Genomic DNA, 16,425 nt, shown 5'->3' with positions numbered 1-16,425 from the left:
GGCACCAACGTCACTGTGGTTGACACGCTTCTTAACTGGCCGACGGGCCCGCCCTACCTCCTCTTCCCCATCTGCTCGCCCGATTCATCCTTGCATGCCAGCTCACGTCCACCTGGCAGGAAGGTCTGGGTGCTGCGGCATGGCTCTCAGAAAGCTAGGGGAGGGGGTGCAGCGGGGGAGTTTCTCTCTCCCCTCGCAAGGCAGGCTGCCGATGGGTGGGGAGGGGGTGCAGAGGGTGGCGAGCGAGGATCGGGGTGGGAGGGTTCGCAGATCGTGCGTGCTTGGCACTTACGCGATGTTAGTTCCAAAAGTTCATAGCACATCGCTTGCAGCACTCTGACTACCTTCAGAAATGGAGCTTCCTCGTGTACTTCGCAGAAGCTTTCGCCATAGCCGGCCAGCAAGAATGTCATTATCTGCCCTATTTAACAAGTCATTTTGTGTTGATAGCAATTTGCGCTGTAACTAATTCCTCCACGCATTCTCGTGCCGGATAAGGACGCGCAGTTACTTGCTTCATGTCTGGCTTCATGTACATGCTGCAAAGTGGTCGTTGGTCTGACAAGGGGTGTCGTGGACGGAAAATGAAGAGGAGATCTAGTTATCTAGCATGGACGAGCAGGCATGCAGGGGTTGACACAGTTCACAGTGAGACAGTTCCAGACGTTGACGCTGCGAGCCCCGGCAGCGGTAAGGGGAGCAGGATATGGGAGCATGAGAGGCGCATGATGCAACAGTGTACGTCGCGTTCATGCACCGCGGCCCGTGTGCGCTGCGTTGGGGCGGTTGGGGCAGGTTGGGGCTAGAGGGCCGGGCGCCCCTGGGTTCATTCGGGGCGAGGGCACCGCATGCGGGCCGCCCAGGTTGGCTTGCTCTTAGCCCCACTTCCGCAAGCCTCTAGCCTTATCACCAGCCCACGAATTCCACATTGGTTCTAGCTACTTGTTGCGATTTATGGCCTCTTAATCACCATACCTTGTTACCCGCGTACTAGAGAGCGCGAGACCGGCTTGAAACTGACTCGACATCCCGTGCGCAACATCCCAACATCCCGACATCTGTGGGTTTGGCAGCGCGTATCAAGGCAGCATATTAGCCCTAGCCCAGCGTATAATACGCGTCTTTTGACGTATCGTACTAGGTAAGCTGCGTACTACGTATTGGCTTTATAAGCTGGGAGGCTAGTACGGTGCAACCCTGGTTTGGGGCTGGTATTTACTATTTACAACCCGCCCCCCACGTGAACAGCTACCCCCCGTCCCTCGAGGCGTCCCACCACCGCGGAACCGCATAGACAGTTACACCGACTACCCCGCATCAGCTACTGCACGACGCACATCCTTTTTCCTGCGCGGCGCTGCATTTATTTTGCTATGTATAGGTACAGCGTAGCCGTCTCTCCTGAATGCGCCCAGGCTGGCCCGCGGCCCAGCCTGTGCCCCCGACACTGGCAGGCCCCGCTGGCGGAGGCCGATGTAAGCGCGGCGACCTCGCCGCCCTGCGCTGGCTGCACCGGCGCGGACTGCTGGACGGCCCCAGTGTGAGCTGGCTGGCTGGCCGCGTTGAGCTGGGGGCGGCGCCTGCAGCCGGAGGCACCGAGCACTGAGCAGGGCTGCAGGATGGGGGCAGAAAAGTGTCATGGCTGGAGCGGGAGCGGCGGCTACTGGGGGGGGGCTCTTGGGCAGCTAGCCGGCTAGCGTGATGTGGTACTGACCAAGCAATTACCCATGCTCAGCACAGGGCTTAGCATAGCGGAATGTGAGGGCGCCAGCGCATGGAAATGAGCTAATTGTGCCATACCCGCATCATGCGAAACATGTGGCACAGGCCGCATAGCCCCAGACGCCGTCTGACACCGACGGCCCAAAGCCCCCAACAGCCGCCCCGCACACCTCAGTCAGTTCGCCGTCATTACCGCCTGAAGAGGAACGACAGCCCGGCCGCCTGCTGTCACACTTGCGGCAAACTGGAAGGCAGCGTAGGGGATGGCCCCCATGCACCCCGTAACATCACGCATCGCTCGGTACCGCCGCTACCCGTTGCATGATGGCCCAGAGCGACACGAAGGCTGGATGGCCACGGCTGACAGCGATGAGGCTGACACGCGGCGGCGACCCAGATGACACGCGGTGGTGAGGCGGCTGGGGCCGCGCGGCGGGGGTGACGTTGCACGGACGTTGTATGGAGGTGATGGACATGTGGTTAGCCGGCCGGGACGGAGAGGCGGAGGAAAGACGTGTGTGAGCAATGGCTTAGACTTCAGTAAAAGCATGCGCAAAGCGACGTTGAAATAGAAGCCTGTCAGGTTAGCCACATTACTCAACTCCAGATGGGAGCATTGGAGTTTACGTGTCCCTTGCAAGGGGAGAACACAAGCAACAAGTAGGACGTTATCATTTTGTTGGCGTTATAAGGGTCACCCCCGGTCTTCGGTTTCCCGAGGGCAGGAACCGGCAGGAATGCACGCAGAGATCTTGCGCACCACCTCATAACCGCACATACGTTCAAGGCTTCAACTCCCCCCGCACACCCCCACGATGCCTCGGCCCCCTCCCATAAGTATTATGGTGATGACAGTGCCGCCGGCACCGGATCGATATCGAGAGAGACACCAGTGCTCAAGTTTATGGGGCGTCGCCGGACTATACGCCTGGTGTACCTGTTTTTGCGTCTGGTGCTGTAGACATGGTTTGTTACACGGTTGTGGGGCTTTGGCGGGCTTCGGCTTGGCTTCGACTTGTGACGGTGAAGCAACTGAGACACGCTTTATACGCAGAAACAATGCACGGTTTGGTGAAGGTCGACAGCCAGCTGGGGGGAGGGCGGTTTCCCTTCGGGCCGGAAATGGTTCCCTCCTGACCTTGTTACACTTGGTCGGACTGTCCCTTCTTGTAATGTCGCATTCATACATGGGCCCCAGGTGGCAATGGAATGTTATTAGCAACTAACAGCATGGCGTGGAATGGCAGCGGGCGGATCTATCAGGGGTGACGTCGCAAGGAGAGCCCCAGCAGAGTCGTCGTACGTATACCGTACTATACACAACTTGGGTACCGGCATGTAGGACACGAACGCAGCAGGTAACAAAACAGAACGCACCACGGATCGGCTTATATGCACACGCACGCGCTCCGGTGTCCGGCACCGCTGCGTCATCCCCGCAACGAAGCCCAGAATGTGCCCATAAGCCGTAACGGCGCAACCGTCGCAATAACCCATCCAGACGAAGATGCCGTCAGCCTTCGTCTGCGGTTCCGCCTTCGGATTCGGTGGCGCGGCGGCGTCATGAATACGAAAGGCCGCCAGCAGCAGCGCCGCGGCGGCCTGCACCTGGCAGCTGCCCGTGCCGCTGTCGCTACTGCTGCTGACACCACCGCCGGCACTGCCCCTGTCGCCGCCCCTGTCGCCGAGACACGTGCTGACGAAAAGCGAGGCGCCAACAGGGATGGCAGTAGCGCCCGGCCGGTGGCGCGCTGCCTGTTGCGGGAGGTGAAACTGGCGCTGGCGGTGGCGGCGTGATGGACGCCCCGGCATCCTGTTGCCAGTGTCCTGCAAGAGGCTGGGGCGGTGGGCGTTGTGGTGGTGGCGGCCTGGCGGGTGCGCCGCCGTCGCTGACCAGCAGACAGGTAGCAATGGTCCACCGCCGCCGCCACCGCCACGTCCTCATGAAGCCCCCAAGCGCCCGCTGCAAGTCCATGTGGCCGGCGCAGCCGTTGCCCGCGCCCGCCAGGCCCTGTGAGACGTTTACAGGCACCAGCACCTGCAGTTTGAAGCTGAAGCGGTGCCCCACCAGCCCCAGGCGCTGCCAGCGTTCCGGAAATTACAAGTGCCCTTGCAAGTACCCGCGCACTGCTCTGTTAGGCCCTGCAAGTCTGCTACCACTCTGCCACGCACAGGTAAAGCCACATAATCACCGCCGCCCAAAGGCCAATGGCGCAAATACCCTAGCACCCGTTAGTTGCCGTAGCTTCCAATGCCCTGTCGCAAGGGCTTGAATGTCTTACGGCAAATATAGCTCCGTGCGCCACTCGGCCCCCACTACTGCCGTGTTGTTCTATGTTCCGGCCCATTTCCTTAAATCCAATTTGCAGTCAAACGCTCACCGCGCGTCAGCTAATCCCAGAAGCCTTACAGGCGCTCGTGGTCTGCACTAGTCTTGATGTTCACGCGGACAATCGCATGCCACACGCTCGAACGTACACACGGACCAAGGTAACGCTGGGGACTTTCGCCCCCAGGATGTCGCTCTGCCGCCCCGGGGGCTCAGCTCAAAACCTCCCTCAGCAGCCCTCAACCTCTTCTCAACTCCCCTCAACGCGCCTGTGCTTACGGTATGCTGCCAGTTGCGGTGCTCGTTTCTTCGAGTGCATGCAAGGCCCTAGCGACCTGACAGCGTAAGTCTTGTGGGCTCCACATGCACCCATGCAGCCCGCACGTTGACATTTGCTGTTGCCATGCCATCTTGCAAATCACCTCTACGTCTGCGCATTGCTATCAACTCTAATGCAGGGCTTTATCAAACACCCCATCCACCTGCCACCTCCTTGTCAACCGATTATCAAGCAAGCCAGCTCGTATGTCCTTGCATGCACGTCCCTGCCGGCGGTGCTACACTATGACGCCGACCGAGTGCGGTCCATCCACCCTGATGCACGATACGAAAGGGCTGCCCACACACCACACACGCGTTCCGGGCACGCGCTTCCGGTTTCCCCCTTATACAATGCCACCAAGACTGCAAACCACTAACGTATGAAGGTTCGGCCGACGCTGCCCACACCCGCAGCCGGACGCATTCGGCAAATCTTCCAGACAAATCATTAAACTTTGACGTGACTTCTGCAGCCCCGCATGCCAGGTATGTACCCAGCTGCACAAGGTTTGGCCTTGAGGTGATGCTACCTCAATCACCCTGGACCGTCAAAATGTGGCCTCTCCAACAAACAACGATACCTGCCTCGCGACGACATTGCACATGTTCAGCAAGATCCATTCGTTAGTAACCCTTCAGTTTCCATGTACAACTGGAGTGTCGCATAGCCTGCAGTAGTCTGCAGTACGGCCCAGTTCAGCATGCGAGATTATGGCGCTTAACCAATTCCCCTGCCCGCACGAGCTATGGGGACCCGGCTGGCCATGTGTCCCCTGCTACAAATATCGAAACTAGCCCCTTCATCCACTTGCTTGCAACTCCGTACCTGAAACGTCCTCAACCCCCGCATATGCATACCTAAACAGCAACCTTCTGCCATTGCAGAGTATCTCGGAGGTGCCGCAGAAACTGCTTGCCCAAATCCATAAGTCCGGTCTTTGCATCTTCGGGTCCCCATCGCCAGCACCGCGCCTAACTGCAGGTGCTCGTGCCCAACTGCGGCATAACGCGCCCACGCTGCCCGCCGTTGACAGGGCGTATGACCATATGCGTCATGAAATGGGTGACCGACACCCGCACTGCCCATCCCGTTCGCTGCGTAATAACTACTCACCGTCTTCCTCATGTACATGTGACCCCTGCCCCTGCCCCTGATGAACCTGCCGCCCGCCCTCGTAGGTTCGTGGTGCGAAGGTAGCTAGGCATGCGCACGAGCCTCCACCGCTCCAGGACCCCCACCAAGTACTCAAGTAACGGCCACCAGGCGCGTACCTATCAACCCTAAGCCCCCCCCTCCATTCCCCAAGTTGTGATGACGTCATGCGGCGGACCGCGTGTCAACTTTTATCCGCGCCTTGCAACTCAAAACCAGCAGCGGATGTTCATCCGAAACAACAAAGCATGTGCCATACATGAGCGCTCAAATCCAGGAGCGGGTCAACCGCCTAACAACCCAAGCATAGGCCAACAGCGCTCCGATTGACGTGCACAATGCCGCATGCCTGTTTGCACCCCCTCTTGGCCCCTGGAAAACAAACGCACACAAACACAGGCACGAGCCAGACGCCGAATGCACGCGCATGACGTTTGCAGTGATCGAATCATTTGTTCTTGACCAGTAGACATAATGCCCCAACCTGTCTGTCATGTCGCCATGCCGCTCTTTGCGGGTCAGGGTCTCATAGTTCATCAAAACAATCAATGGAAGCTAGCTACACATTCGTTGCGGCAACCAGCTATGCATGCCAGCATCAGATTCTGTTCAGCAGGTGCGTTGCCGCCATCAAATCTTAGGGGTCTTTAAAGCATGATGTAGCCGAAACGAGCCGCGTGCCGGACCCCCCAGTATCGCCTGGACCCGCCCCAATCATTGGTGCGTAACATGCGCATGTGTTAAAAAAGTAGAAATTCACACATGCGGGTTAGCAGTGACCTGGCGAAATGCGCCCGCGTACTCGCCATGACGACGCCGTAGGGCAGTAGTCCCACATACTTTGCTGCTGGCGCCAACGGCTCTGGCGCCGGATGCCCTCTCACGGGACCCCCCCCCCCTCTCTGGCCTGCACGCTGCTCGCCGTGTGCCCCCTTGCGCCTGCCCCCCCCCTCGTCGCCTCCCCCCTGCGCCTGCCCACTGCCGCGGCTGCGGCCGCCAGCCGCCCCCCTAGCCGGCTGCCGCCAATCTGCCGCCAATCTGCCGCCACGTGGCCCCGCCGCCCACGTCTGCTGCTGCTGCTGCTGGTACTGCTACTGCTACTGCAGCTCCCGCGGCTGCTGCTGTTGCTGGGGGCTGCTGCTGGTATTGGGGGCGCTGCCCTTGGGCGCTGCAGCTGCTGCGGCTGCTGCGGCTGCCTCTATCTCACCCGCGCGCCGCGCTGTCCATGAGCCGCTGCAGTGAGGCCACCAGCATGGCGGCGGAGGGGCGGCGCGCAGGGTCGTGTGACCAGCAGGCCTGAGCCAGCGTCCTGGAGGAACACACACATAGCCGCATACGCACGGGGGTAGCGGGTAAGGGCATACATCAGGTGGGAGGAGAGCCTGCTGTTGCAAGAGGCAGTGAACGCGCTGAGGAAGTACGACTGGCCAGAGACACCATTTCGTGCTTGGAGGGCCAGTCCCGCACCCGCGCAGCAGCAGGGGAAGTACGCGGCCGACTCCCACACCCACACGCACCTGAAGGCGACCGGGGTGGCGGACGGGAAGGCCGGCCGCATGCCCTCCCGAACCACCTTGTACGGCACGTCCTGCGCCGCGAGTGAATCACCACCAGGCATGTCCGCATGCGCGAGCAGCAAACTCAGCATGTTTCGAGGACACGCCAGATGCAGGAACATTGCTGTACGCTTTCACCGCTGCGTCTGTGTCACTGTCCCTGGTGCCCTTGCCGTGTAGGCCTGTCATGCCCGCTGCCTCGCCCGCTGCCTTGCCCGCGGTCATGCCCGCTGTCATGCGGTCATGCCCGATGTCATGCCCGTTGCCCGCCCCGCCGCTCACCCGCCGTTGCCCGCCCCGCCCCGCCGCTCACCCGGAAGCCGTTGGCCGCGTACTCGGCATAGGGCGCCTTGCCGGTGAACACCTCCCTGCGCACACACAAGAAGATTGACGGCCTAGCGCGTTGGTGTCGGCGGCGGCAGCACATCCGCAGGCGCACGCATCCGCCTGGTGAACAAGCCCGGCCCCGCCCCGCCCGCGGTCCGAGGGGCGTGCAGCGCCCCACCCTCCCATCCTGCCACGCTTCCAAGCCCCACCACCACCACCCCTCAAACTGACACACACACACACACACACACACACACACACACACACACACACACACACACACACACACACACACACACACACACACACACACACGGCGCGGCCCCCCGAGCCTCACCACATGAGGATGCCGAAGGCGTACACGTCCACCGTGTGGTCTAGCTTGGAGCCCTGCACCATGGTCTCGGGCGCCAGGTGTGTGACGGTGCCCACCGGCTCGTGGTAGCGCATGGAGGGCTTGGCGGCGGGGTTGTCCGCGTCCTCCATCTGGAACTGGAGCAGGTTCACAAAGCCAAAGTCCTGCGGGGGCGGGGGTGAAGGTGGGAAGGAGAGGGGCGGGGGAGGCGGGTGGGGCAAGGACGGAAAGTGAGCGCGCCGTGGCATCTACGTCTGGGCCCCTGTAGGTTGTGCGATGCTGTGCGGCGCGTTGCACCTACTGCCCCCAGCACGCGCACATGCTGTAGCCCAAGCGCACCGTCAGTTTGCAGGTGAAGCCGCGGGGGTCGCTCGCAGAGCTCTTGAGCAGCACGTTGGCGGGCTTGACGTCTGCGGGCGTGTGTGATCAAGGATTGGGACAAGGGTCAGCGCGCGTGTTGGGGAAGCCATTGTCAGAAAATCAACGTGCGAAGGGGGAGTTGTGTATACCAGCCCAAACTAAAACAAACCGACAGGCGCCATCTCACCACCCAACCACCTGACCGCGCGCACCAGACCACACCACACCAGACCACACCACACCACGCCACGCACACCGCCGCCGTAGCCGTAGCCGCCACCCACCGCAGTGCACCAGCTGCATGGAGTGCATGTGCCGCAGCGCCAGCGCCACCTCCAGCAGCGTCATGTACACAGCCCGCATGCCGCCGCCGCTGCCGCCGCTGCCCACACCCGCGCGCCCCGACCCCGACCCCGGCACCGGCCGCCCGCCGCCCGCCGCCGCTGCGCTGGCGCCTCCTGCAGCGGGCATGTTGCCGCTGCCGCCCGCCGCCGCCGCCATGCCTCCGGCGCCTCCGGCCGTCGCCAAGCTGCCGCGCGCGGGGATAGTGGGCAGCTGGGAGAAGGTGTGCGAGCGGCGCGGCGCGCCGGGACGCCAGCGCGCCGCCTCCGCCGCGCGGATGGCGTTGGCAAACATGCCGCTGTCCAGCGCATCCGCCAACGAGCCCAGGTCACAGCATTCCATGATCAGCACCGTCTGCAGGGGCGCCGCCGGCGCCGGCGCCGTGTCTGTCTCCGGCGGCGCCGGCGCCAGCAGCGGCAGCACCGGCTCCTCCGGCTGGTGGCCGGCGGCGGTGGCAGCCGCGGCGGCGGCGGCGGCGGCCGCGTCGTGCCCGACCATGACGCGCGTGTGGTAGCTGTAAATCTGTGTGGCGGGAGGCAAGGTGGACAGAAGGGAGCAAACTCAGGAGCGATCCAACGCATCTTCTCAGGCATAAGGGAGTCGCGAACCGTCTTTTTGGATTACGGTAATGTCCTCGCCCGGCCCAACTTCCATGACTCATAACAATCTTGCGCCGCGAACCTGCACGATGTTGGGGTGGCTGATGGAAGTCATCACGGCCAGCTCGCGAGCGCCACGCATCAGCGCGCGCAGCTGCGCCTGCCGCGCCGCGGGCGACGGCGCCGCCAGTTCCCCGTCCGTCACGCCGCCGGCGCCGCCGCCGCGCTCCGCTGCGTCCCTGGCCGCCAGCTCCGCCTCCTCCTCCTCGCTCATGGGCGCGTTCATCACCTTGACCGCCACTTCCAGTCCGTGCAGCAGGCCGGCGTACACGGTGCTGCAGCCGCCGCCGCCCAGCACCTTGTTGAGGCGCAGGAAGCGAAGGTCCTCGTCCGCGTGCGGGCTGCGGGGCCGCGCATAGCGCAGCACAGGGGACAGGGAAGCGATAGGGACAGGGCAGCGTGAGCACACAAGGCAGCGTGAACAGACAAGGCCCGGTTAAGCGTCGGGCGCATCGGGTATGTTAGTATGTATCGCTGTCCGGTGCAGCCAGGATCTGCTGCATTGGTCTGCCTCCACCGCCTCGCCTGCCCGCTACCCCTGCATGCAGCGGCCCGCGGCCCCACCTGGGCGTGGCCTCATTGTGCTGTGCCCTCAGCGTGTTCCAGAATGAGGACACCAAGATGTCCATGTTGGTGCGCATCACTGTCAGCGTGTCGCTCACGTCACACGGCATGGTGGCCAGCTGCGGGGGCAGGGGAAGCAGAGGGAAGGGGCAGGAGCAGCAGGTCAGGGGCGGAGGGCGCAGGGCAGAAGGGTCAAGGGCCGACAGAGACAGAGACGGGGCCGGGCACCGGCAGGCGCAGGAGCAGACGCAGGGAGCAGACGCAGGAGCTCGCGCTGGGCCAGGCGCAGGCAGGCAGTCCGAAGCAAGGACAGCCTGAGGCCGCAGCGTACAGACGGTGTGGACGGGAGCGAGCTCCTTTGCGACTCTGGCACAGCGATTGCAAAATAGACAATTTAACTCCCACGGCCTCACCAGGTCCGACATCTGCCGCCGGCACGCGCGATTCATTCGGCCGCTGTGGCGCCCCGCCATGGCCCCCGAAAGGCACGACGACTGGACCTGCAGCGTGCCGCCGCCGCCGCCGCCGCCGCCGCCGCCGCCAACGACGCCGGCGCCGCCGAGCCCTGGGGAGCCCAGCGGCGGCACGTGTGACGGCAATGACATGGTCATCTGCATCATGCTCTGCTGCAGGGCTGACGTGCGGCCCGTGCCGCTGACGCCAATCGAGCCCGAAACAGGCGACATGGTGCCGTCGGCGCCGCTGCCTGTGGCGGCGGCGGCGGCCGCAATGGCGGCGTCGCCGCCGCCGGCGATGGCGTTGGCGCCGTTGCTGCGGCCGCCGACGGAGGAGGTGCCGATGAGTGCCCCCATAAGGCTGTTGTTGGTGGACAGCATCAGGTTGGCGTTGCCGCCAATGGCGTTGCCACCCGTGGTGATGGTCGGCGACGCCGGGCCGCCGGTGTGACCGCCGCCGGCGGCGCCCATGGCATTGGCTGCCAGGCCTGTGAGCGGTGGTGGTTGGGCGCTGGTGTTGCTGAGGCGGCTGCGCGGCACGCGCGGCGAAGACTCGGACGCCGCGTTCCCGCCGCGGCTGGTGACGGCGGGCGTGGCGACGTTGAGTGTGCTCCAGGCGCCACCACCGGCGCCCCCACCGCCGGCGGCGCCCACGGCAGCCAACTGCTGCTGGCCGCCGCCGCCGTCGGCGCCGCTGCGCAGCGCCAGCGACGCCGGCAGCACCGACGCCTGCGGCGACAGGTCGCAGGTGCCGCCGCCATCCAGCCCCAGCCCCAGCGCATGGGCGGTCCCGCTGCCGCCCGGCAATATGTTGCCGGACAAAACGCCCACGCCCTCGCCGCGGCCGCCCAGCGCCGCCGCCGCCGCGGCGGCGGCGGCGGCGGAACTTCCGTTGCCGGTGCCGCTCGTGAGAGGCTCCTCGGTAGAGAAGCCCGGCGACGCCGGCGGCAGCGCGCCGATGTTGGCCAGGCGCACGCCGCCGCCCTGCCGCGACGCCAGCGACAGCGAGCGGCCAGCCAACGGGCCGGCGGCGCCGCCGCCGCCGCCCGCCGCGGCGGCGGCGGCTGCGAAGGCCGACGCCAGTGCGTTGTGCACGCCCGCGCCGGCTGCGCCACCCACAGCCTCCAGCATGAATTGGAGCTCGGTGTAGGCGGCGTCGGACAGAGCCATGCCGGTGGCGGGCAGCAGCACCTACAGGGCAGGCGGGGGGGAGGCAAGGCGGGGCGAGCGGGGACAGGCCGGCAGCGAGTTGGAGCGCGTTTGCAGGAGTGGCACGACTGGCGTGACTGGCAGCGGGGCGGTAAGGCATGAGCATGGACTTTGTGGATGGTGCTTGTATCCTGGCACATCATACTCTACCACCCGCCCCACCGGCCACCTCCACCGCCCCCACCTCCAGCAGCGATTGCGCGTTGTTCCGCGCCGCACACAGCAGCGACGTGGGCAGGCGCTCGCTGGAGGTCAGGTACACGGCCACACACACACTGATCTCGCCGCCGCCGCCGCCGCCGCCGCCGTCTACAGCGCAGCCCACGCCAAACGCCGCCGGCCAGTACGGCCAGCCGCCGCCGCCGCCGCCGCCGCCGCCAGCCATGCCGCTGCCAGTGGAAGGCCGCGAGCGACCGCCAGCGGTGGCCGCATTGCGGCTGCTGGGAGTCAGCGGCGTAAGCCCCAGGCCGCCGCCGCCGGCCGTGCACAGCCCGTCTCCGTCGCCAGCATTGAGCGCCACACAGCCCGCCACCAGCACCAGTGATGCCGGCGCCGCCACCGTGCCACTGGCCACGCCGCCGGCGGCTGCGCCGCCAGACGCGCCCACGCCGCGCACGCCCGTGCCTGCGCCGGTCAACGTGGCGCCGCCGCCCGCCGCACCCGCCGTACGGAACAGCAGCACCACGTCGCCACTGGGCTGGTCCGTGTCGTGTACGAATGCGTGCACGTGCGGCACCACCGTGCCGCCGACGCGGCAGATGCCGGCGGCGGCGGCGGCGGCGCCGCCGCCGCCGCCGCCGCCGCCGGTGCCAAGCGCGGAGGCGGAGGCGAAGCTGCTCAGCCCGCCGACCGGCACCAGCAGCCGCGTGGTGGCGCCGGCGTTGCAGGGCGTGGCGGCGCCGGTGGGTGCGGCCTCGTCCAGGCACACGGTGGCTGCCGCGCCGCCGGTGTTGATGCTGTAATTGGCGACGAGCAAGTTGGAGGCGGGCGCGCGCGCGGCCTTGGTAGCCAGCGAGCTGAGCAGCGTGGACTCGAGGGAGAAGGGCCGGGCCTGCGCGAGCGGCGGGAGGAAACATGGACGTTGGGGGTGAGGCCACAGGGGGTTGCAAAGATTGGTACAGAGAAGTGTAGCGAAGCAGGGGGAGGGCACGAGGGATCGTGCTTTCCCCGTGTGAGGTGAGGTGGTGGGTCAAGCGCACAACTTATCAGGGCGCTGGGAGTACCCGAGGCTCGAGCTCCAGGCAAATGATGCTGGGCGCCCCGGCTCCAGCCGCGCTACGCACCTTCCACAGCCTCGGCGGTGCCTCCGCCACGCCGCCGCGCCCCGCGCCCCAGGCCGCCGGCAGCTGGAACGAGTGCATACCGCTCATGTGGCCGCCGCCACCAACATTGGCGCCGGACAGGAAGCTGCCGCCGCCGCCGCCGCCGGTGTCCCAGTGCCCCGACGCGGCGCCGCTAGGCCGGCCTGTGATGCCCATGACTCTGAAGCGGGCGCCGGGAGGTTTAGCACGAGGTTTAGCAAGAGGTTTAGCACGACTTTGAGTTAGCAAAGCAACGAGTTGAACTTTGGAGGACTCAGGCAGCAAGAATGGACACAGGCACATAAGGTCGCATGGCCTGGCAACAGTAAGGTACGCGGCGGCCATTTGCGCACACCGCAAAACCCATACCTCTGCCACACAAACATCCACCCACGCCGCAGCGCATACGCATCCTGCGTGTTCCACGTCTCTGTGCTCCCGTCTAAACACACGCCTCGCTGCCAAAACCCTGCCGACAGACACCCGCCCGCACCTGTCAATCGCGTTCTGGTTCAACGAGAACCGCGGCGCGTTGCGCGACGGCGGCCCGCCGCCGCCAGGCGCGTTGGTGCCGCGCCCCGGCGCCAGCAGTGCGTCCGGCTGCGGCGTGCCGGCGGCGGCGGGCTGCTCCGTCAGCATGAAGCCGTACTGCGCGGCAGCGGCGCCGCCGCCGCCGCTGTTGGCGCCCAGGCCGGCGGCTGCGGGCGTGTGCGCCTGCGGCACCAGCGCCAGGCGCACCGTGAAGTCGACGTGCAGCTCGGTGGCAAGCGAGTCGGTGACGGCGCAGGCCAGTGCGGAGGCCAGGCCCTGCAGGTCCGCCGCCTGGGCGACGTCGCAGGCGGCCACCGCCACCTATGCGTGCGAGAGAGAGCGCGTGGGATCCGTGCGTACTAGGTTAGCCGAAGGCGATGATGAACAGACGAGCGTTGCAGACTTGGTGGGTGGTGGGGGCGCGGTGAGAAAGCGTGTGAGCATGGGAGGGGGCTTGAGCATGGTGATACATGGTAAGGCGTGGGCCAGGGCGGGTGAGACCAATGCGGCACCACTCACCCGGACTATCTCGCTCAGGTGCGGCCCCAAGCAGCACTCCGCCAGCGCCGCCGCCACGCCCGCAAGCAGCTCTGGGCTCCACACCGGCAGCGGCGGCGGCACGCCTGCATGTCCGTGCTGCCATGCCACGCCCGCGGGCGTGCCCACGCCCGCTGCGGCCCCCCGGGCGGCCGCCGCCGCCGCCATCGCCGCCGTCCTCTTGGTGGACGGAGCAGCGGCCGGCTGTGGCACCGCCGACACCAGCAGCAGCGCCCCGACCGTGTCCTGACCCAGGCGGATCGGCACCAGCGTCGCCATCTGCGGCGTGGGGCCTGCGGCGGCCGCCGCCGCCGCCGCCGCTGCCGCCAGGCCTGGCTGGTCCTTGCCGCGCGCCGCCGCCATCTCCACCAGCGACGGCAGAGGCATGGGCGTGCGGGCGCCGCCGCTGGGCCCGCCGGCGGGCGCCTGCGGCACGACGTCGATGGATTCCGCTGCCAGCGCCAGGTCGGCACCGATGTTGCGCAACACCTCCTGCCACTCGTGGGGCAGCTCACAGCCGCCGCCACCCAGCAGCCCCATGCTGCTGCCCGGCGCCACGTCGGCGGCGGTGCTGGTGGTGCCGTTGCTGTGCAGCGCCGACGGCGTGCGGCGCGGGTTGGTGCCGCCGGGGTGGTTGAAGTGCCCGCTGAGCGGCGACGGCGCCGCGGCCGGCGCCGGCGTGGCGTGCGCATTGGGCAGTGCGCCGGCGGCGCTGGGGGAGTGGGGTCCCATGCCCGATGTGTGCGCGGGCTTGCCGGCGCCGCCGTTGGCGAACCCGGCGAACAGGCTGTGTGCGCCGGCGCGCTGGCCGGCGCCGCCGCCGTGTTGGAAGCCGCCGTCAATGGGAGTGCCGGCTGCAGGAATCTGCCGGGCGAGGGTTCAGGTGAGGTGCGGTAGCGTGAGATGAGCTCGTTGGACACACGTATGCACACACACACACACACACACACACACACACACACACACACACACACACACACACACACACACACACACACACACACACACGGTACGTACGCACACACACGTTGCAGTCGTGCGCTTATTTCTCCTTGTGCTCTTTAACACACTGTGCGCCTTTCTCGCTCTCTTCTCTCACCAGCCAGGTCATGACCCCCATCTCGCTGTACATGGCGCTGCGCATGCTGCTGCGGGCCTCAACCGAGACGCCAATGCCGCCGCCGCCGCCCACGCCCGTGCCGCCGCCGCCGCTGGCGTGTGTCGCCGCCGTCACGATGGCGGCGCTGCCGCCTCCCACAAAATAGAGCCCGCTGCTGGCACGGCCGCCGCCGCCGCCGGGGCTGAGCATCCCTGCCGGCAGCGCGCCGCCGGCGCCGCTGCTGGCGCTGTGCGGCCAGGGCGACGGCAGCACGTGGCCGGCGGGGATGCAGGCGGTGGGGGCGGCGGGGCAAGCGCTGCCGAGGGACACGAGCACCGTGCCGCACGGAGCGGCCGCGAAGAGGCTGCGGGGAGTGCACAGGCGGGGGCAGTGCAGAAGGTGGAGGGCTGCAAGAGCGGAGTGTAACGGCGCAGCTCACTGTGTGTGCGAGCGCTGCCCACTATGCAGCGGCCCCAGGATTAGCGAGCCGCATGAGCAAGCAACCACGCTACCGCTCGGCTTTCCGCCAGGTCGTGAGGTTCGCGCTGGTCAGCCGCGCAGGCGCCACGACCGGGCGCAGGGGGCGTTTGTACCATCGATGGCCGATGCCGGCCCCCGGCTCACCTCGCGTGCATGGCTGGGCTGCAGGCGGAGCGTACGCTCTCCACCCACGCTCCGCACCTCGACAGCCAACCGCCCACGTTCACCGTAGCGAGCTGGCATCGGAGAGCGGCCACCTGGGAGCAAAGGCAACGTTACAGCCCGTTGCGCGATCCAATTGTAACAGGAATTGATTTCGTAAACGCAATGCAAGAAAGCGTGCTTTGCACTTCGCGAGGCCGCAATCCGAAGCGACTCCAGCGTTTCAGCCACCCTTCGCTCAGCCGGCGTTCGGTCATGTTCTGTGAACTCTCTTCACTCACCGCTCTCATCGTCATCAGCTCCTCAAGCACACGCCGCTCAGCATTTGGCGAGGATGCATCGCCCGTGTGTTGTCGAGACGACACCTCGCGCTGTGACGCCGATTTCTTAGCACTCAGCGCCTCCCCCAATTGCTTGCTTGCCGGCACCGGCAAAGAAACGGTGCTCGGTGGGCCAGTGGGCAGCGCGCCAACGTCGGCATATTTTGCGCCGCTACCCCGAAAACAACAAAATGCCATCGTTGCAACGCTACCGACCCTTTCTGCTCATTTTCTGTGCCTTAGTGAGCCCCCTTTTAAGCTGGCCGAGCCGGTCGCTACCGCTGAGCGCGCTGGCTGTGATTTATACAGTAGCATCAATAATCAAGGTATCAGTTAAAGATAAAATTCAATGGGGGGTTAACGTGTTCCCCGCATAGGGTTTCAGTGACAAAAACTGAGGCAAACTGAGACACGCAAGTATGAAGTTAACATGCATAGAGCACTTGTTGAACTACTGACAATGCGCCGAGCGTGAGGCTTTCCCAGCCGGTCCAGGCGCCGTTATTCATTGTACTACGCGATCGAAAGCTGCATGCCAGAGCCCCCTGTCTTGATTATGGAGACCAATGAGAGAGAGTAGAAAGGCTGACAGGAGTTCCCCACGGGGTCCCAGCCTGACACGGGCGGCGCACGCCCCTACGGC

The 16,425-nt window shown here is 65.5% G+C and overlaps 2 protein-coding genes across 2 annotated transcripts; one reads left to right on the top strand and one right to left on the bottom strand.

Moving 5' to 3' along the window:
* Positions 1–902: 902 nt before the first annotated feature.
* On the top strand, positions 903–2,907 carry CHLRE_10g451477v5 (uncharacterized protein). The gene has a single exon (XM_043066976.1). It carries the CDS (start codon positions 1,406–1,408, stop codon positions 1,604–1,606), a length of 201 nt encoding a protein of 66 aa, XP_042920373.1. The 5' UTR covers positions 903–1,405; the 3' UTR covers positions 1,607–2,907.
* A 901-nt stretch (positions 2,908–3,808) lies between these two features.
* CHLRE_10g451450v5 (uncharacterized protein) lies at positions 3,809–16,332 on the bottom strand. Its single transcript, XM_043066975.1, has 16 exons — positions 15,744–16,332; positions 15,445–15,557; positions 14,821–15,184; positions 13,704–14,585; positions 13,147–13,505; positions 12,636–12,834; positions 11,537–12,403; positions 10,102–11,334; positions 9,689–9,807; positions 9,147–9,465; positions 8,408–8,987; positions 8,103–8,173; positions 7,746–7,927; positions 7,395–7,449; positions 7,043–7,113; positions 3,809–6,834 (listed from the first exon to the last, which is right to left on the bottom strand). Exons 1-16 carry the CDS (start codon positions 15,978–15,980, stop codon positions 6,729–6,731), a joined length of 5,757 nt encoding a protein of 1,918 aa, XP_042920372.1. The 5' UTR covers positions 15,981–16,332; the 3' UTR covers positions 3,809–6,728.
* Between the last annotated feature and the right edge of the window lie 93 nt (positions 16,333–16,425).

This window comes from Chlamydomonas reinhardtii, chromosome 10, assembly GCF_000002595.2.
Source record: "Chlamydomonas reinhardtii strain CC-503 cw92 mt+ chromosome 10, whole genome shotgun sequence".
In the NCBI taxonomy this organism is placed as follows: Eukaryota; Viridiplantae; Chlorophyta; class Chlorophyceae; order Chlamydomonadales; family Chlamydomonadaceae; genus Chlamydomonas; species Chlamydomonas reinhardtii.
Note: the sequence above shows the minus strand (reverse complement) of the source record. Positions and strands in the feature narration are given on the sequence as shown.